The sequence below is a fragment of the Chiloscyllium plagiosum genome, chromosome 26, assembly GCF_004010195.1.
Source record: "Chiloscyllium plagiosum isolate BGI_BamShark_2017 chromosome 26, ASM401019v2, whole genome shotgun sequence".
NCBI classification, from domain to species: Eukaryota; Metazoa; Chordata; class Chondrichthyes; order Orectolobiformes; family Hemiscylliidae; genus Chiloscyllium; species Chiloscyllium plagiosum.
The window spans coordinates 19,235,544-19,252,267 of record NC_057735.1 but is presented as its reverse complement, the minus strand read 5'-3'; the positions used below and the strand labels follow the sequence as shown (position 1 = coordinate 19,252,267).

The window sequence follows — 16,724 nt, the reverse complement described above, 5'->3', positions numbered from 1 at the left end:
ACCAGGTTATAGTCCGACAGGTTTAATTGGAAGCACTAGCTTTCGGAGCGCCGGTCGTTCATCAGGTGGTTGTGGAGGACACAATTGTAAGACAATTAAACCTGTTGGACTATAACCTGGTGTTGTGTGATTTTTAACTTTGTACACCCCAGTCCAACACCGGCATCTCCAAGTCATGATTGGGAAGCTGTATCCTCGGTGCCAGATCTCTGACTCTCCTGGGACACATGGAAATGGAGATAATGAATTAAACGGCCACCACAAATAAAGACTTAAGAGTCATAGAGCTGTACAGTACGAAAACAAACACTTGGGTCCAACTCTTCCATGCTGACCAGATATCCTAAATTAATCTAATATCATTTGCCAGCATTTGACTGGTATACCTCTAAACTTCTTCTATTCATACACACATCCAGTTGGCCTTTTAAATGTTGTCTTAGTACCAATCTGCATCACTTCATCTGGCAGCTTGTTCCATACACGCACCACCCTTTGCGTGAAAACATTGCTACTTTGGTCACTTTTAAATCTTTACTCTCTCATCTTAATCTAGTTTTGGACTCCCCTAACCTGGGGTACAAGATCTTAGCTATTCACCTAATCCATGCCCCTCATGATATTATAAACTTCTTTAAGGTCATCCCTCAGCCTCTGGTGCTCCTAGCCTGTTCAGCCTCTCCCTACGGCCTCAAATCTTCCAATGCTTGAAACACCCTTTAAGTCTTTTCTGAACCTTTTCAAATTTCATAATATCTTAAATCAACTCACCAATTCAATATCCCACATCCTTTCCAACCCTGTTATTTTTAAACCTATTTTCTAATCAACCTGCTCAGTGATCCAATTACGCATCTCTGAAGTGAGTGGAACTTCAACCCAGGCCTTCTGATCCAGAGGCAGGGACACCATCACTGTGCCATAAGAGCCCCCCAGTGCACCTGGTATTTCCAGGTAGTCTCTCATCCAAGTACTAATCAGGACTGAGTCTGCTTAGTTTCTACGATCAGGCATTTTCAGACGGGTATGGTCACAGGTTTCCAGCCCCTTTAGACACTAATTTGAAAGCAAATCTGAAAGATATCCTCTGAATAATATCATGCACTTTCCATACCCATCTTGCATCTGTAATACAGACATTTGGCCCTTAATGTTAACAAGAGTGACTAGAGATTTTCCAGCAACGTTTTGTAGATGAGATTTTTGGAGCAGATTTTGGATTTTTTGTGTTTCTAAAATCCTGCTGCATTTAACAGCTTCTCAATAATTCCATCTCTGAAGAAACATCCTCAATTACCTAAATGCAAAATCCACAGCAGCTCAAATCTGAAATCGGGAACAATCCCGATTTTAGGAGACGGGCAACGTTTTCTAGGAATCAAAACTTGATGTTTTTGAGCAAAATGCACAGAAAGCTGAAATATAAAACGTGAAACTTGTACTAACTAGGCTGTGTATTCATTATAATGTGGGATATTACTTTACATTCCTGAATTTCTACAGTGTGGACCTGACGATGCTTAGGATCCTTGCTACTCTTTTTTTGAGTCTTTTGCCAATAATGGAGTCATAATGAAACAGCATGTGACCATGTAGGAACATAAAGTTCTCTACTTGGCCAATTGTAACTGATTTGATTTTAGCTTCAACACTCCTGTCTGTCCTTATAATCTTCAACTCTTTTATTTATGAAAATCTATACACATCTGATAATTTGTATAGATTAGGAACAGGAGCAGGCCATTCAACCCATCAAGTCTGTTCTACCATTCAATGAGATTGTAGTTGATTTGTGGCCTAATTCTCTCTTTCTGCCTTTGGCCTGTAAATCTTAATACCTTTGCTTAGCAAACATTATCTATTTTAAATTTAAAATTAACAACTGATCCAGCATTAATTGCCAACTCACTTGTGGAAGAGAATTCTAAAATTCTATCATTATTTTTGTATGTAGGTATTTCCTAACATCTGTACAATCTAACTTCAGTTTTTAGACAATGCCACCTATTTCCAACCCATGGAAATAGTTTGCCTACCATGTCTTTTCCTGTTTTATATCTTGAAGACTTTGTTCAGATCACCCTTTAACCTTTTAAAATCTAGAGAACACAGAACTGAATACAATTTGTCCAGTCTCTCTGTACAACTTAACTCCTGAAGTCAGCTATTTTCCAGCAGAAAGAGACAAATGACCCTCTGAAAATAAAAGCAATTTTAAAAAAATCCTGATCTCTTTTAGAACAGAGAGAACTTTAACTCAGTTCCAGGCTTTCTACAAGGAGAAATATCCTCCCAGTATCCATTCTGACAAGTGTTCTTAAGATCTTATATTAGTTAATAAGATCATCTCTCATTTTTCTAAACTCTTCTGGATCCACTTAGATCAACCTTTCTCCAAATGATAGACTTTTCATCCCTGAAATGAGTCAATGTTCTCTGAACTGCCTGTAACACAGTTGTAGACCAAACTATACTACCTTAAAATATTTTAAGAAGGTAGCTTAGACCTTGATGTTTTTGTATTTTAAAGGCAAATATGAGCTATAAGGAGAGGCTAGCCAAACTCAGGTTGTTTTCTCTGGAGCAGTGGAGGCTGAGGGGAGACTTGGTAAAAGTCTATAAAATTATGAGATTCATAGATAGAGTTGACAATCAGTATTTTTTCTAGAGTTAAAATGTTTAAAACTAGGGGCATGCACTTAAGGTGAGGGGGGAAAGTTCAAAGGAGTTATGAGGGGCATTTCTTTTACACAGTTTTAGGATTCCAGAATGCTCTACCAGGGGTGGTAGTGGAGGCAGATACGATAGAGGCATCTAAGGGACTTTTAGATAAGTACATGAACATGCAAGGAATTGAGGGAATTGGACCAAGAGTAGGGCAGAAGGGGTTAGTTTAATTTGGCATCGCGTTTGACACAACATTGTGGGCCAAAGGGCCTGTTCCTGTGCTCTACAGTTCTGTTTTATGTTCTAAATGTAAAGTGCCTGTTACAGATGCAATTTGACTGGTCAAGCTACTCGATATTAAGCAAAACACTTTATTTGAGCATACAATAAAAGAAAGAAGAACTTAGAATAACAACTGTACGAGAAAACTTAACAGAATAATAGACACAGTAACTATTACTAATCAACTATTCCAGTATAGCAACCTTTAATAATCACATGCCATTGACAAAAAGGCAAAGTCAGAAACAGATTGCCTCACATGCAATCCAGCAGCAGCAGAGAGAGAAGACTCAGAAAGAATAGCAACCAGGACATATTTACTGCAGCTTCCAATCCTATTGAGACTCAAAAAGCTAAACCTAAAAAAGACTAGAAATCCTGGTCTGTGAGACCTTACCACATCCATTATTGTTCCAACTTTCAGAAACAACCCAAGGCCTCAAGTTGTTTATCTTCTCATCGACTGTTCAGCAGTTATAGTCATAAAGTTGTCCCCCAGTCTCTGTCTAAAAGAAACCACGACAAAATACAACTCTTAAAGCCACAGCATCATCACAATACTTATATCCTTTTATCAAGTAAGGAGAATAAAAAGTTCACAGTACTCCAGATGTCATCTTATAGGCCCTATCTTTCTGTAGTAAGTCCTCTTGTTTCTGTGGAAATAGATGCAGAGCTAAGATTTTGAGCCTGATATGATTCTTCTTCAGAACTTGTTCAGCCATATTGGACTCAAAGCATTAACTCTGTTTTTCTCTCACTATAGATGCTACCAGACTTGCTGAGTTCTCCAGCACTTTATATGTTTGTTTCAGATTTCCAGTATCTGCAGTATTTGCCTTTATTCCTTCATTTTATTTGTTCTTGCCAGAGATGTCAACATTCCTTTTGCTTTCCTACTCACTTTCTGGAACTGCAAGATAACCTTTTGTAGTTCATGTACTAAGATACAAAAACACATTTTCATCACCTGACCTTTTGAGTTCAGGCTGGCTTTCTGTAGAGCAATCCAACTGATCCCATTCCCCTGCACAGTCCATGTAGCCCTGTGTGATTATTCCATTCAAGGAGTCATTACCATTTTGAAATCATTCCTCATCTTTATTTCCACCTCCCTCAAAGGCAGAGACACCCAGGTCATTGTCACTCATTGTATGAAATAGTTCAATTTTGCTTTCCCACATCACATACTCAAATCATTAATGATTCGGAGATGCCGGTGTTGGACTGGGGTGTACAAAGTTAAAAATCACACAACACCAAGTTATAGTCCAACAGATTTACTTGGAAGCACACTAGCTTTCGGAGCGACACCTGATGAAGGAGCGATTGTGGAGGGCTTGATCGTATCACAGAATTTAGAGCAAAAATTTGCAAATCATTAAAGTTGTGTTGCCTAGTTTTTGCACCACCAGTTAATGAGATCAATTTTTCTTTCTCTGCCTTACTAAAAGCTGTTGAGATGTTGTACTAGATAATCTTGCTGAACTCCAAGTGTTATGATGAGAGTGACTATCCTTAAATTTAAGGTAGCATTTGATTGAGTTTAGCATCAATGAACTCAAACAGAATTGATGTCAGTGAGAAACTTTGGGAATCTCTTTACTAAATAGAGCCATATCTAGCACAAAGAAAGATGGGTTGTGGTTGTTGGAGGTCAAACATCTCTGCTTTAGGACATCTTCAGGTGTTTTCATCAAAGGTCTTCCCTCTTTAATAAGTTAAAAATCACACAACACCAGGTTATAGTCCAACAGGTTTAATTGAAAGCATTAGATTTCAGAGTACTGCACCTTCATCAGGGAGATGGTGCTTCCAAATAAACCTGTTGGACTATAACTTGGTGTTGTGTGATTTTTAATTTTGTCCACCCCAGTCCAACACCGGCTCCTCCACACCACCTCATCAACACTCTTTAATAAGGTCAGAAGTGCAATGTTCACTAATAGTTGCACAAACCAGACCCATTCAGAACTTGTCAGGTACTGAAGCAGCCCATTCCCACATGCAGAAAGACCTAGGCACTATTAACACTGCAACTGATAAATGGCAAGTAATGCTAACACACGGTGGCACAGTGGTTAGCACTGCTGCCTCACAGCACCAGAGACCCGGGTTCAATTCCCGCCTCAGGCGACTGTGGAGTTTGCACGTTCTACCTGTGTCTGCGTGGGTTTCCTCCGGGTGCTCCGGTTTCCACCCACAGTCCAAAGATGTGCAGGTCAGGTGAATTGGCCATACTAAATTGCCCGTAGTGTCAGGTAAAGGGTAAATGTTGGGTTATGGGTGGGTTTCGCTTCGGCGGGTCGGTGTGGACTTGTTGGGCCGAAGGGCCTGTTTCCATACTGTAATCTAATCTAATCTAATCTAAACCACTCAGGTGTCACACAAAGATCATCTCAAACATGCGAGAATCCAACCACCAGCCCTTAATATTCATTTTTATTCCAATTACCAAAGTCCCCACCATTAACATAAAATTGACTGGATCATATAGATGGAGAAAGTGAGGTCTGCAGATGCTGGAGATCAGAGCTGAAAATGTGTTGCTGGAAAAGCACAGCAGGTCAGGCAGCATCCAGGGAACAGGAGAATCGACGTTTCGGGCATAAGCCCTTCCTTCCTGAAGAAGGGCTTATGCCCGAAACGTCGATTCTCCTGTTCCCTGCATGGATCATATAGATGCTGTGGTTACAAGAGCAGGCTGGAGGCTGAATATTTTGAAGGAAATAACTGAGCACCCGACATCTTAAAGTTTCTACACACACAAGGCAGGGCAGCATAATGGCTCAGAGTGTCAGGCACCTGGGTTCGATTCCACCCTTGGGTAAATGTGTGGAGTTTGCATGTTCTCCCTTGTGTCTGTGTGCATTTCCACTGGGTGCTCTGGTTTCTTCCCAAAATCCAAAGATATGCAGACTCAGTGGATTAGCCACAGGGAATAGAGAGTCCCAGGGATGGGGTGGACTCAGTAGGCCGAATGCTGAAAATGTGTTGCTGGAAAAGCGCAGCAGGTCAGGCAGTATCCAAGGAGCAGGAGAATCAATGTTTCAGGCATGAGCCCTTCAGGCCGAATGGCCTGCTTCCACATTGTAGGGATTCTGATGGAATACTCTCCTTTTCATGGAAATTTACAACTTTAACAATTGTCAAGAAGCTCTACAGAATCCAGGGCAAAGCAGCTGACTTGTTTGGCATTCCATCTGCCAAGTTAAATGTCCCCTCTCTACCACCGATGCACAGTAACAGAAATGTAAATAAGACTAACAGTAGTAATCCACCTGGGCTTCTTTGATATCAGCTTCCAAACTTGTGACTTTGACATCTGAGAAAGGACAAGAACAGCAGTTATGTTGGATCACTAAGGCCTACAAGTTCCCCGCTGGACCACGCACCATCATGACTGAAAGCTAAAAAGCTGCTGCTTCACTATCACTGAATCAAAATCCTAAAACACCCTTCCCAGTAGCATCTGTGTATATCTACAACAAATGAATTGCAGCAGTTCAAAATGGTAGTTTACTGCCTTCTCAAGGATACTGTGAGATGAGAAATAAATGCTGGCAGTTTCAGCAATGTTTCACTTCTCAATTTCCTTTGGTCAATGGCGAGTAATCCTAGTTTCCTCAAATTTGCAACTAAAATCCCTGGAATATTCTGGTAAATCTGCACCCTCTTAAGGACCCTTATGTCCTTCCTTAAAGATGGTACCATGAATCACCAGAGCTTTATGAAATTTCAGCATACATTTTCTGTTTTTATCCTCAAAGCCTGTATTTATGAGACCCAAGATTCCATATGCTCTGGTAAATGTTTGCTCAATCTGTCCTGCAGTTCTGCAATTTTCAAAGTATATGTCCTCCACCTAACTGTTCATGTCCCTCTGACATTGTACACAATTGCTGTGCTTAAATTGTATTAGGTAAGCCTATATTGTATGCACTAACATTTTAATTGCTGTAAATGATTAAGTACACTCTTAATCAGACTTGATCTCCCATGTAATAATTTACTATATCAATTGATCTTTGCAGACATTTTTTCTAGCTGAGTAAACAGAAGTGGGGAAGTTTAGTTTTAAAAATTCTAATAAACACCATTTAACTTTTCTCAATTAAATACTGGAATAATTTTATGTCTCTTTAAAGAGCATATGTCTGTGTCTTGAGGAATTTCAGCAATCTTGAGAAGGAATGAGACAAATTTCAAAGTTGACCAACCGTGCACACTCTATCATAGCAATTCCCATAAACTGTGTTGATTGTTTCATAAGAGTATCTACTGCTTGCAAAATTGCATCCTTGAACTGATTCTCCCACTTTTTAAAATAGTGCATTTTTTTAACAATTTCCCAGAAATGTTAGTCAGGTTCATGTGGACACAGCCCTGTTTATAAATAACCCTCCCACCCCCTTGAAAATCAATAAAATCCAAATGTGAACTTTCAAGCTGTTTATTTAAAATCATTCAGTGTTCCAGAGATAGAGGTGTGCGTCAACAAAAATCAAGTTGGAAGGGGAAAGAAAATGACAAAAATGTTTCAGAAAATTGAATTAATAGTAACATTCATTTGTATTGTGCATAGCAGCATTGCATTAATTGGTAAGAGATGGTATCACTTTTTTTATTGGTTGTATTATTTAGCTTCATTTTGTGCATTGCTAATGAAATCCATGAGTTATGTGATTCAGTTTACTAATTCAGCGTAATGATTAAAGACAAATACTGCAATACTTTATATGAAATGACTGACTTGTATCACAGTGGCATTGGAGGCTGGTTTGCATGAAGCTTTCTATAAAATATTTATTAGCAAATACAGTGTAGTGATGTGAAAACATGGAGAGTTATATCATTCTATAAATCTTCTGGACAAGCATACTAGTCAGTAAATGAATGTTAAAACGCATTTAAATTCTATGAAAAATTGTGAATAAAATTAAATTAAAATTATTTTTTGTTTTAACAAATTTCCTTTACTTAGACCTAAGCAACAAATTTGATGACCTTAAAGTTAAAACAGTTTGTTGTTGAATTGGGGTTGATTGTCTGTATTAAAGTTGCTGTAAAAGTTGTTCTTGTAACCACAAAACAACATCACTAAGTACAAACAAATTGGAAATTGCTTGAAAACAACTGTGACTTGAGAAGGAATTAAGTTACACACACCCAAATATCTTCACACTATTGCCAGCTGGAATTTAATTGGAACAGTTTACAGCTAGGTTTCCTTTCTTAAACGGATATTATTTTCCAAATTATTACCACCCTCTTTCTATTCTGTAGGTTTTTTAAAAAGTATACACATTTCCCTCAGTTCTCAAATAAATCACCAATACACACAGTTAGAAATTGCTTTTAGTGTGCTTTTGTGGACCTGGTTGGAAAGAGCGTCGCAAATCTGTAAAAGTGATTACAATAAAATTGAGGGACATTCAGCTCTGAACATGCATTGGATGTGCACTTGTTCGATAGAGGGTGCATCTATTTCGTATGAAATTGACTGACCGCCTCAGTTTTCAATGCAGCTGTACACTTTGGCTTTAATTATGTATTATTGAGAACTGTGGACAATATTGGTAGCAGGACAATCTATAATGGTAACTCCCAAATGTCAGGCATAACTTTGGAGATTTTGGTGAAGATAAAGAGGAAATGGTCCTCAAAGTAGCAAAATTCAGTGAGTGAGAAGGAATATGTTCTAGGTTAGGGAGGAGGTAAGACTGCAAGTTGGCAACAATATTCTAATTCTCCTTCGATTTGGGATATAGTACTGGAGGACCGGAGCATTCCAAACATTACATACCTGTTTTAATAAGGGAGATGGATTAACCCAGCCAGTGTAGGTCATTAAGCTTAACATACTTGGAGGGAAATTTTAAAGGATACATTTCCATGACAAATATTAAATGGCAATTGGGAAAACAGTTGAAGCCTGTTGAAGTGAAATATGTGTAACAAACCTGATTAAGTTCCTTGACAGAGTAATAGAGAAGGTTGCTAAGGATAAAATGGTTGATATTATGGATATCGACTCTGAAAAAGCATTGGCCTAACTACCATGTAATAGATCTTTTGTCAAAATGGAAGCTTTTGATATGAAAGAGACAGTAGCATGTAAATATGATGTTAGTTAAGAGACAAAAAATAACAAAAAATGTTGGTAAGGGGGCTGTTTTTCAGACTGAATGAGTATACAGTGGATTCCACAAGAGTCACTATTAGGATAATTGGTCTTTTTGATGCATACAAACGGCCTAGGTTTGGATGTACATGGAATAATTTCAAAGATTGCAGATGATACAAGACATGGTGATATAATAAACAGTAAAGAGAAGGGAAATGGGCAAACACATGGCAGTTGAATGTAGTGTAAAGATGTATGAAGTAATACATTTTTGTTGCAAGAATAAGGGAGGGCAGCATAAACTAAGATTGGCTTTTTAATTTATTCATGGCATGCCAGCGTCACTGGCTGTACTAGCATTTGTTGCCCATCCCTAATTGCTGAGAGGGCAGTGAAGAGTCAACCATATTGCTGTTGGTCTGGAGTAAGCCAGACCAGGTAAAGATGAAAATATTTACAAATTTAAAGTAGATTCAGGAATGGAGTGATCTGGTCTACCATTCTCACTCAGATTGTGCCAGTATACGTTCAGCACTCAATACCATGGAAACAGCACAAGTTTTGCAAGATCACCGCACCCAAGCATGTTGCTGCATACAGGCCATAACTGAGTTCCTGTTGCCTGTATTCAGACACAATAAAATATCTAAATAAAGTACATTATACCAGTAAAACAGATGAATATGTGCAAAGCATCTGAGCCAAATTACACTTAACTTGAATTTTTGATGATGACATGAGATTGTAATGGAATGCCCTGCCTGGACATGTGGTGAGGCAGGTTCAAATGAGACATTCAAGAGGATATTGGATGATAAGTTGGATAGAAATGATGTGCAGAGATTTGGGTAAAATGTAGGAGGTTGGCACTAGGCCATAAAACCGGGACTGGCCTGAGGAGCCAAATGGTCTCCTTCTGTGCCATAGCAATCTGCAATTCTGTGATTCTAGAATGGACAGTATTCCATTTCATAGCATTGGTATTCCATCTGATAAACAAAGTGAAGTGAAATAAAAGTAAACTATAGAGTAAAATGAAGGGACAGTGTGCTGTAAGATGTTATCACTTCCAATTGAGTAGTATCTTTCAAATTAACATTTATTAGGTTACACTGCAAACGCAAGTTAGAGCTATTTGGGATTATGGTTGACACAGACTGGTCAGACTAAAGGGTCTGTTTCACTGCTGTATGACTCTCTGACTCCATATTTGTACATTTACTTGTCCTATTTTTCCCTTTCGTAGATCCAAACTGCCGTGATCCAGACCCCATTGACAATGGATTTTTTGAAGTGAAAATAAGTGGAAACTCTGTAAAAAAGCTTTTCTATCAATGTTTCCCAGGGTAAGTATTCATTGCATTAAAAAATCTACAAAGGATAACAGTTTTAATTGAAGATTTTCATACGTCAATGTTTGAGCCCTAATGTGCTCCACGGGTCTGAAAGAAAACACTGGCTGTGAGGTGGCAAGGTGGGCAATTGTGAGATGAGATTTTGAACTACAAATTCCAAAATATTTATTTCCCACAGAAAATAACTACAGGACGTCTTGAAAAATTCCAACAGGTTTCCGTACTGATTGCCTGTAAGTCGGAGTTGACTGCCAATCGGCTGAGGCTACAACCAGGGAGCTGATGACAGATACATCTGACACAGAATCATAGAGATGTAGAGCACAGAGTTGGTCCAACTCATCCATGCCAACCTGATATCCTAAATAAATCTAGCCCTATATGCCAGCATTTGATCCATATCTTTCTGAACCTTCCTATTCATATACCCATCCAAATGCCTTTTAAATGTTGTGATTGTACCAGCCTCCACCACTTCCTCTGGAAGCTCATTCCATTCATGCACCACCCTTTGCGTGGAAAAGTTGACCCTTGGGACACTTTTAAATCTTTCCCCTCTCACCTTAAACCTATGCCCTCTAGTTTTGGACTCCCCTATACTGGGAAAAGATTTTATCTATTCTCCTATTCATGTTCCTCTGTATAAACTTCTGAAGATCCCTCCTCTGTGTCTGATGCTCCAGGCAAAATAGACCCAGCTTATTTAGCCTCCTGCTTTGGCACAAACCCTCCAACCCTGACAACATTCTTGTAAGTCTTTCTGGAACCCTTTCAAGTTTCACAACATCTTTCCTTTAGCATGGAGACCAGAACTGAATGCAGTTTTCCAAATGTGGATGAAACAATGGCCAGTACAACTGCAACATGACCTCCCAACTCCTGTACGCAATGCACTGACCAATAATGACAAGCAAACCAAATGCCTCCTTCACTACTCAATTTTCAAGGAAATGTGGACCTGCACCCAAGGTCACTTTGTTCAAATACACTTCCTAGGACCCTACCAATAAGTGTGAAAGTCCTTCCCTGATTTGCCTTACCAAAATGAAGCATTTATCTAAATTAAACTCCATGGCATGTCCTACAATGGGACTTTTCAATATTGATGGGATTCTTGGGCATGTTGGTTATTGAGGTCACAGGTTTTGGCCCATTGCAAAAGAATTTGAGGGACACCATTTGCCGAGTTCCAATCCTGTGGATATTTTCTTACTGAGCCTGCTGTATTCCTGTCACTCATCTCATGGACTCAGCCCTTCTCAACTCCTTTCAACCAAGGGTGGAAATCCCATCCTTCATTTGTTGAAAAAAAAAATTGATAAAGAGGACATGTGCAGTCTCCTTAGAAATGTTTAGTGACCCACCTGCCTCTACAAATGTGGTATGTTGCCATTTGGCATCTTCATTGTAACAGAAAATTGGGGTTCGTCATAGAGTCATAGCCATAGAACTTTGAGAGTTTTACAATTTTTACCTGCCCCCTATCAACCTGGTTTTGGGACTTCAAATTTCCCCATGGTATGTACCTGCCTAATTCCTGGGTGTTCCACCTTCACCAAAGTAGTATTCCAGCTATTTTAGCCCATGTTAGAATGTCAACACTGGTTCCAGATGTAACACTCTCAAGTGACAAAAGAGTTTGCAGGCAACCTGTCTCAGGAAATTGAGTATACTTAGCCTTGGATTTTACATCCATAAAACTAATAAGGAGGACTGCAATACAGAATTATTGATAAATGAAGTTTTCCACCTACTCTTAAAAACTCAGTCGCATCTGCAATATGATTAGATTGATTATGGGATATGGCTAATTAGTCACATTTATTAACTATTAGATATCACCAAACGAAATCAGACAATGAGAAAATTCCATCCTACATTATTAAAAAGTGAATATACTTATCATTGAAATTACATGTGTCTGTTTCCTTGCCCATTGCTTTATTGTTAAAATTGAAACTGGCATTATATTCCCACATCTCCATTCCATCCACAAGCATGACCATGAGCTTCCTGTAGCTTGTCATTTTAATTTCCCGTTATTCTCAGTCAGGTCTTTGTGTTTATGACTTACTGCAGTGTTCTAATGAAGCTCAACGGAGGGTCAAGAAACAACACTTCATCTTTCAATATGGCACCTTCAACACTGAGTACAACATTTCATAACATCTGACTCAATTTTGATCTAAGTTTTAACAGTTTGGTCTTGTTTCACTTCTTTGTCCTTTTGAATTGCATTCAGAGTCATTTACACTTCACCTGGACACATATTTTCTAATATTACCTATTGCTACCTGTTGGCTTTTGTACCATGAAAAGATACATCATTTAATCTCCCATGCTCTTCAATGTACTGCAGACCTTAGCTTTTGTTCACCCAGTTCAACAATATCTTTTCAAGGGTAACTAGCGATGGGGAGTATATGCTGGCTCAGCCAGCGATGACCACATCCCATGATGAATAAAAAAGTTAGAATTAGCACTTTATATGTTGGTTCTGTCAGGACAGAACAGCTGCGACATTTGTTGATTATAGAAGGAAAATGAAGCTTTTGAATAAAATTCTGCAGTCCCTTACTCAGCTTCTTACACAGCAGTTTATTGAAATGAAGACAACCTTGTCGTCTTCACTTTCTCCAGTCGTGTACCACCATTTAAGGAACTTGTGGTTATTCTCAGATCTGTCTCAGTTTCCCTTAAGTAGCTATGTTTTGTTTTGTAGGTACACTTTGACTGGCACACGATATCAACACTGTGAAAAGTCAGTCTGGCAGCCAAAGTCCCCGAAATGTAAACGTAAGTTTCAATTGTAATTTTAAATGAACCGACTGGCTTGTATTCATATTATAGGACCTTATGCCATTGTATTCTATTTGTTAAGTTATTAGGAAGGTAAAGCTCCTAACATTTTGGGATGGTCAAATAACTTGGTGTCAAGCTTCTTGAGTGTTGCTGGAGCTGCACCCTTTCAGGCACGTTGGGAATATTCCATCAAATCCCTGACTTGTGTCTTGCAAATAGTGAACAGGCTATGTGGAGTCAAGAGATGGGTTATCACAGAATTTCCAGAGTTCTGCCTGCTCTTTTAGCCATTGATTTCATGTGGTTAGTCCAGTTCAATTCTTTATCAATGATAAGCCTGACAATAGGATAATTTAGTAATGGGAATGCTGTTCAATAACAAGAGACAATAGTTTAATTTAAGATGGGCATTTCCTGGAACATTTATGACATGAATGCTACTTTCCACCTATTAAGCCAAGCCCTGATGTCCAAGTCAAAATGTGTCAGCGCTGGTTTGGAGGGCCAAAAGACCTATTCCTGTGCTGTATTGGTCTTTGTTCTAAGTCTTTCTGTATATGAACACCAGCACTTCAGTATCAGAAGAATTGCAAATGATACTGAACATTGTGTACTTTTTTTTTTCGGTATTCACTTGTGGGATATGGGCATCTCTAGCCAGGCCAGCATTTATTGCTCATCACTAATTGCTCAGATGGCAGTTAAGCATCAGTCATATTATTGTGAGTCTGCAATCACATGTAGGCCAGATCAAGTAAGGATGACAGATTTCCTTCCCTAAAGAATATTAGTGAACCAGATGGGTTTTTCCTGTCAATCAGCAATGGCTTCATGGTCATCATTAAACTCTTAATTCCAGATTCTTTTTTTATTGAAATCAAATTCCACCGTCTGCCATGGTGGGATCCCATGTTTCCAGAACATTAGCTGAGTTTCTGGGTTGATAATCTTGCAATAATATCGTAGGCCATTGCCTCATGAACACCATCTCCACTTCTGACATACTATAAAATGAGATTTAAGCACAGAGTCAAATCAAATATTATGAGCAGAGATATTTTATTTCATTGGTATCAGATCTCTACAAAGAGGCAAAAGGCAAGAAATTGGAGTCAATGATTATCAAACCAGCCATGATCTCATTGAATGATGGAGCAGACTCAGTGGCATACTTCTGCTCCATCATCTTATGGTTTTATGAAGGGAAATTAAAGTTAATCTGGAAAACAGTGTATTTAAATTGAATTACATCTGGTCAAGCAAATTCGCTTTTGGTCTTCTTTCCTCATGACAGCTCTTTTTGACAAAAAAACACCATTTCCTTCAGAGAGGGTGCAGTTGACTGTTTGAACTCCCTTCTCATTGCATGACCTCAGCATCACCTGCTGTTGGTGGTCACTTTGTCCACCTTCAACATCCTGCAGGATTACTATTGACCAGAAACTGAACTGGACCAACCAAGTGAATACAGTAGCTAAAAGAGCAGGCAAAAGCTGGGAATTCTGTGGTAACTCACCTCCTTCCCTGCTTGAAACTTGCCATCCCAGCAACTACTCATAGCACACAGTGATTGTTTACTAAGCAGTTATGTAACCAACAAGTTTAGTTGTACCATGGTGGTTGGAATGTTCATTTCTATATGAGTGGCGGCATTCCTGTATTGCATCTGGGCAAATAGTAAGGGTGGACTAATATTCACACTTGCTTGAAAGTGCAAGAAAGGTGGCAAATGGAGTTCAATGTGGGTAAGTGTGAGGTGATTCACTTTGGTATGAGTAACAAAAAGATGGGGTATTGGGCTAATGGTCGGATACTTGGTAGTGTGGATGAGCAGAGGGATCTTGGTGTCCATGTACACAGATCTCTGAAAGTTGCCACCCAGGTAAATAGTGGGGTGAAGAAGGCATATGGTACTGGCTTTTATTGGTAGAGGAATTGAGTTCCGGAGTCCTGAGGTCATGTTGCAGTTGTATAAGACTCTGGTGCGGCCGCATCTGGAGTATTGTGTGCAGTTTTGGTCGCCATACTATAGGAAGGATGTGGAGGCACTGGAACGAGTGCAGAGGAGGTTTACCAGGATGTTGCCTGGTATGGAAGGATCAGCGAGTCGTGAGTTCATGGAATGCCCTGCCAGTAGCAGTGGTGGACTCTCCCTCTTTATGGGCATTTAAACAGGCATTGGATAGGCATATGGAGGATAGTGGGCTAGTGTAGGTTAGGTGGGCTTGGATCGGCGCAACATCGAGGGCCAAAGGGCCTGTACTGCGCTGTACTCTTCTATGTTCTATGCTTTCTCAGGATCTTACTTATATTGATATCTTCCTTGGGATCCAGGATCTGTGCAGATCACTCATGCCGGGGTCTAGTTTTGTCAGGTCTCTCGGAGCCATATGATCTACAAGACCTGTTGCTTTAATTTCTGCTGCCTAGCAGATCATTGCCATACCAACTTAAAGGTACCACCACACTGGTATCAAGAACAGTCTTATAAACATGCACAGATGTATCAACAAGTCACACAGCCAACAAACTGAAAAGCAAACCTTTGAATATGGCCAAACCTTTCCTACTGCCAAACTCACACTCTATGCTAGCTATATAATATCATTTGAAGCCTTTACAACCATTAGTATTGTATGTCCACAACAAGCAGGTTGACAAAGCCAAAATCAAGACAAGAGATGATGCCAACATATTGCCACTAGGCATATGAAAGGACATACAACCCAGCTGGTAGCACTCTATAGGAAAGTTGACGAGATCTTCATGTAGTGTATAACAGATCACCAGTTCCATGCAGTGGTACAATTACATTGCAGTGACAACCTACAAATCAACTTAGATTCTTAAAATCTTCTACCTGATAGATACCAATGGTCCAGCAGCGGTAGGGCTGATGCACAGATCTCAGTATAGTTACCATTTATGACGTTCAAGTCATATCTACAGAGGTAATACAGACTAAAATGCAATCAACTCAGTCAATGATGTCAAACTATAGTAGCAAGATGGATTTGAAATTTTCAGCAGTTTTAAGGTCAATTAATATTCCATCTCAAGGGCAATGCAACCCCATTCATCGATCCTCTGGGGAATGACATACACATTCAAAAGAAGGGATTGCCATCCCCCAATAGAATTCATGCTTAGAAGGCAAGGTCAAACCACTTTGCCTGTCAACCAATTGTTTAAACATTCTGAGACATGGGACATTCTCCTTCAAAGGCAGAGGAGAGTGATAGAGATACAACAGCCAGAGAGCTGATAAAGACCCACCATAAATTATGTATTGTAACCCTCTCTGCCCCTTTGTTCTCTTTTATATTTTTCCCCTCTCACCTTTAACCTCCCACACCCCAGCGAAAAGACTTTGTCTATTTATCTTATCCATGCCCTTCATGATTTTATAAGCCTCTATAAGGTCACTCCTCAGCCTCCGGCGCTCCAGGGAAAACAGCCCCAATCTGTTCAGCCTCTCCCTATAGCTCAAA

General features: G+C 39.4%; 1 protein-coding gene across 4 annotated transcripts in view; it reads left to right on the top strand.

Moving 5' to 3' along the window:
• The first annotated feature begins 6,480 nt into the window (after nucleotides 1–6,480).
• LOC122563181 (sushi, von Willebrand factor type A, EGF and pentraxin domain-containing protein 1-like) overlaps nucleotides 6,481–16,724 on the top strand; it is a 73,203-nt gene continuing 62,959 nt past the window's right edge. The window contains exons 1-3 of one of the 4 annotated variants that reach the window (XM_043716703.1): nucleotides 6,481–7,551; nucleotides 10,323–10,422; nucleotides 13,154–13,227. In XM_043716703.1, the coding sequence (XP_043572638.1) occupies nucleotides 7,476–7,551; nucleotides 10,323–10,422; nucleotides 13,154–13,227 (250 nt within the window). In that variant the 5' untranslated portion in view covers nucleotides 6,481–7,475. The remainder of the gene's footprint in view (nucleotides 7,552–10,322; nucleotides 10,423–13,153; nucleotides 13,228–16,724) is intronic. The other 3 variants (XM_043716704.1, XM_043716702.1, XM_043716701.1) reach the window with 3 other exon arrangements.